Source organism: Gavialis gangeticus, unplaced genomic scaffold (assembly GCF_001723915.1).
Source record: "Gavialis gangeticus isolate Ggan-Ray unplaced genomic scaffold, GavGan_comp1, whole genome shotgun sequence".
Lineage (NCBI taxonomy): Eukaryota > Metazoa > Chordata > Crocodylia > Gavialidae > Gavialis > Gavialis gangeticus.
The window spans coordinates 9,161,574-9,166,554 of NW_017728996.1; the positions used below are offsets into that span (position 1 = coordinate 9,161,574).

Sequence of the window (4,981 nt, forward strand, 5' to 3'; positions counted from 1 at the left end):
AGGCTGAGAGGTGATCTTGTGGCCGCCTACAAATTCATTCGGGGGATGCAGCAAGGGATCGGAGAGGCTCTGTTCACCAGGGTGCCTCCTGGGGTAACACAGAACAATGGTCACAAACTAACAGAGAGCAGATTGAGGCTAGATATCAGGAAAAACTTCTTCACGGTATGGGTCGCCAAAATTTGGAATGGGCTCCCAAGGGAGGTGGTGCTCTCCCCTACCCTGGGGGGTCTTCAAAGGAAGGCTAGATAGACATCTGGCTGGGATCATCTGACCCCAGTGCTCTTCCCTGCCTAGGCAGGGGGTCGGACTCGATGATCTGTTGAGGTCCCTTCCGACCCTCGCATCTATGAATCTATACAAGACCTTAGTGAAATAATGGTTCAGAATCAATACAGCTGAAAACCATGTTCTGTATACAAGTGTTTACAAGTTTCTGAATTAGACATCAATTCAAACTTTGGTGCTATGCACTGGATAAAAATCACTTAAAGCCCCCAAGATTGTATTGCCTTCTTTTATTTTAAATAAATCATAGAATCATAGAAACACAGAAATTCCTGCTCTGGGCAGGAATCTTGCTGAGATCAAAAGATCCCAGCAAGGTGTCTGTCCAGTCTCCTCTTGAGAACTTCCAAGGTTGGGTACCACACCACCCCCTTGCGAAGTCTAGTCCAGATTCTGGTCACCCTTACCGTAATGTTCTTCCTTGCATCCAACCTGAAACTATCCTCTACCAGTTTATGGCCACTGCTCCTTGTCCTTCCCTGGCCAAAAAACATTTGAAGACCTCGAACTCTGGTGGGTGCTTCCCTTTTTAAACTATTTTAACTCTTTGGGGATTTTTCCACACTGGGAAAAGACCCACAAGAGGATTCTGGCCCCTTTGCACTCTCTGAGGAAAGCGGATTCAAACAAGAAGCATGCTCTAAAGTGTCTCTTGACTCCAGAAATAATAGTTCATCCCTGATATAGTTTCATAGTAGCTAGGGTCAGGAGGGACCCAAACAGATCATCTAGCCTGACTCCCTGCCACAGGCAGGAATGAATGCTGGGTTCACAAGACCCCAGACAGGTGATCATCCAACCTCCTCTTGAATTTGCCCAAGGTTCCAGGAGCAAGGACCACTTTCCTGGGAAGCTGGTTCCAGATTTTGGCCACCCTAACTGTAAAAAAAACCCTTCTGATCTCTAACCTAAACCTATTCCCCATCAGCTTATTACCATTGTTCCTCATACACAACACTTCCTGACTTTTGTTGTGTCAGGTCATGTAACGTAGACATACTAAGGTACCAAAAAGCTTCTGTTAAAATCCCTGCTATGTCCCAGTATCAGTAACTTCTCACAAACTAAAAGCTGATTTTCCAGTTACAAGAAAGAGTTGTCATATAAGCCAAATATTCAAATAAGGTGAAGTGCTGCAAACATGCAAACCTTCTGGAACTGGGACTCATAAGATTATGGTAATAAAACTGTAGGATTATGCGCCTTACAGGTTAGCTAAATTAAATAGGAAATAACCTACCAGTGTTGTAGGCAGTAGGCATGGCTGAATATACCAGTCCCTGTGGAGGCAAGCTGGGAGTTGTCACAGACACCACAGGGGTAGCAAGAGGCTGTGTAGACTGAGAACTGCTTATCCTTTGGGTATTCTGCAAATGATTAAAAACAAAAGAACATGTCTTGTGGATATCAATTACAACAAGGAAAAAATGTGGTTGTGTAAACATGACAACCAATTAAAACAGGTTTTTTTAGCCTTATATTTTGGGTCAAAAACAGAATCATTCTTTGTGACTGCGGATTTACTTCTATGAACTTAAAAGGCCAAACAAATTTCATTTTAGGTTAATTTAAATGAGAAATAATTTGCGCATTAGAGCAAATGATTTTCTTGCTGTGCAAGCAGTTTTCATTAATGTTAATCTGAGTTGTAATTGGATTAAGAGAGAAAAAAAACCACACTCTTTAAGGAGAGAGCATAGAATTTTTCGGAAGTGCCTCAATGACTTGGGAGCTGATATCTCATTTTCAAAGACAGCACAGGCACTCCTGAGACTAAGTCCTGTTAGGAAAGAAGAAAGACTTCAATGTCCAATTCCTAAAAGTGACTTTGGTAAACATTTTGGAAAATTTTAGCCTGAGAGATCCCTTAAATCTATACCATTGGCAATGGTAGAGTATCCATGGTTGTGGGAGCCAAGAAAGTACTCTTTATATTGCACATAGATTTAAAAATATAAATACTTGAGTTAAACAGACTAATTGGGCCTTCTGATATGAGAAGCCATCAGACTTGAAAAAAAAATTAATGCAGCCAGTTGTGGGTGGGTAACTCATATTGATTTCATAATAATAGTTTACAGGCCACAGTCCTAAACTAAACATTTGTGACAACCCCTTCATTTGAATCAGGCAGTTAAAACAATCCATTTGTCATTCTGATGATCTGCTCCAGAAAATATTACTTTAGCAGCGTGGTGGACACTGTCAGAAAACAAAGCCATTCCATCTCATGCATGCAATATTCTTTAGCAAAGAAACTTTAAATTCTTTTTTTTTCCCAAATCCCCAAGTCAACACAGATTAAATGCATCAGACTGTGACAACAACATGCCATGCTGCTATTTATTTTCCAAGAAAATAACAGCCCCAACTTTTCCTATGGAATTTTAACACCACCCTCTCTGCCTTCATTTTAGAAGGAACATTCAATATTAGCCAAGGTAATTTGTAGCTTATTTTAAACTAGTTTAAAAAGCTATACTCCAAGTCTCTGAAACTGTATTTATTTGCTCCTTGAAGAGCAGCTTTGCAACTTCTCAGGTGAGGCACTTGCCAACAACTAAAGCACCATCACCCCATTCATTTTTTTCTGAATGTGGACGGATATAAGGATATTTCATTATTATCCCTATTACCTGTTTCCCCCTACCTGTTCCTGAGAAAGCACAAGATACCAACATACACAAGTTCTTTTCTCATAAGAATGGACCCCAGAGACAGAGCAGAGGCATGGCATACTGCCGTCTCTACACATTTACAAAACCCAAAACTAACACTGCTGAATCAATGGCTATCAGCTTTGCATTTCTAGTTTAGCCTCATAATTTAAAAGGGTAGAAAACATGTTATAGCTACCACTTGTAAATAGACTATGATCTTTTATTAGTCACTCTTAGCTACTTTAAGTATAGAACTATACCTTAAAATAACCATACCTTTAAACTATAAGGGAGATATTATAGCTTAGGGCTTGGTATTAATCCTGCAGATTTTAGGGCATCTGATAATAACCAGATGTTTCAGTGTGATGTTACAGAGTTACAGAAATTGAAGATGGCAGTACTAGATGCAATTATAACATCAGAGATTAGAGACTGGATATTCCAGTGCATAAAACTGCCAAAATAGATTTTTTTTTCCTGCTCAGTAAGGAGCAAACTTGTCAACTCTTTCAAAAGCCTTTATTCATCAAGAAACAATAAGAATGAATTGGTTTAAACAAAGTTACGTCCTGTGTGAAGAATACTGACTACAGTGCAAGATTGGTCTTTCCTGCAGGAGTGCCCATTTTTGTTGAATGTTACAGAAAGCATGCCTTAACTTTGCAGTTTATTTCACAGAATCATAGAAAATGAGAGTTGGAAGGGACTGCAGGAGGTCCCATCTAGCCCACCCTCCCGCTCAAAGCAGGGCCAGCCCCAACTAGATTGTCCCAGCCGGGGCTTTGTCAAGCCCAGCCTTAAAAACCTGGCTTGACAAATTATTTGGATGTTTGTGTTCAACGAAGAAGTACTGTACCACAGTTTCAGGGTGGAATTTTCCAAAGCGCTTATGTGAGCAGGTACAAGTCGAACTGATTTTCAATGGAATTTGTGCGCCTTAGTCTCTTAAATGCTTTTGAAAAAAATCTTACCATCTATTAGAGCAAAACTGGGTTAAGCTGTTATGCTATTAGAGCAGATGTGTGTGTGTGTATGTAGGAAATTGACCTTTTTCCAAAGGTTTCTTGGATGGCAGCCTATAAAGTTGGGATTACTTCATAATGGAAAAGTTAGAGAAGCCTAGTGGGAAACAATCCAGACCCAGAAATTTCCCCATGAGGATTCTTTTGAGTGGCTAATCGAGTCCGTTTTCAGAAGTGATTTATTCCTGGGCACTTTATCGGCATTACTGAATTTCTAATACAAGGTTCCTGAGAATTTTTTTACTGTTGGTCTGTCTGAGACAGTTATATGTTCCAGGGTTTATATAGATTCATAACACATTTCAGACTTATTTTTTAATGGGGACAATTTGACAGTGATAATGGATAAAGTATATGCCTTTTATTTCATTCTACAAGCAAAGGTATTTATCCCCTCTCCATTAGATATAGTATATTTGCTCAATTTCAGTCATCTAGACAGAAAGGATATGGCTGTATATTTCAGAATGCATAATAATTCATATAACATAGAATTCAAGGGTGTTTTACATCATTTGCTAGTTTAACTGGCTTAGTTTGAGGATGATTTCACCTTCTGATGGTCTGGCTCAAGATTCTATGGGAAAGCTCCATTTTAACAACCACTAGAGGGCAAAGTCTTCATACATTATTCATTTATCAACAGGCTGCATCTCAATTCCAAGCAGTTTTACAAAGCAGAAGCACAGTAATTCTAACAGCTAAAGAAAACAAATAGGTCTATGATTAAAACATCTGATTTTAACAGTCTTTGATCAAGACTTCCAATCACTGAGATGCACATATTAATGACCTGGTTAAATATTTTGTATTGAATTATATCCTTTATTTCTTTACACTGCAAGACAGCCATTCTTCTATAAAGGTCAGAATATGCAGCATGACAAATGCAGGTAATCACTGTCAGTCAGTATGATATAAAACTTCCTGTAAACCTATAATTTTTGAGGAACTTCAAATATTAACATTCAAAGTAAATCTCCACCCCCCCCCCCTTTTTTTTTTTTT

General features: G+C 39.0%; 1 protein-coding gene across 4 annotated transcripts in view; it reads right to left on the bottom strand.

The window, feature by feature from the left end:
- Nucleotides 1-4,981, bottom strand: part of MEF2A (myocyte enhancer factor 2A) — a 193,888-nt gene that overhangs the window by 17,121 nt on the left and 171,786 nt on the right. For all 4 annotated transcript variants that reach the window (XM_019504007.1, XM_019504010.1, XM_019504011.1 and 1 more), the window contains one exon: nucleotides 1,529-1,655. In XM_019504007.1, the coding sequence (XP_019359552.1) occupies nucleotides 1,529-1,655 (127 nt within the window). The remainder of the gene's footprint in view (nucleotides 1-1,528; nucleotides 1,656-4,981) is intronic.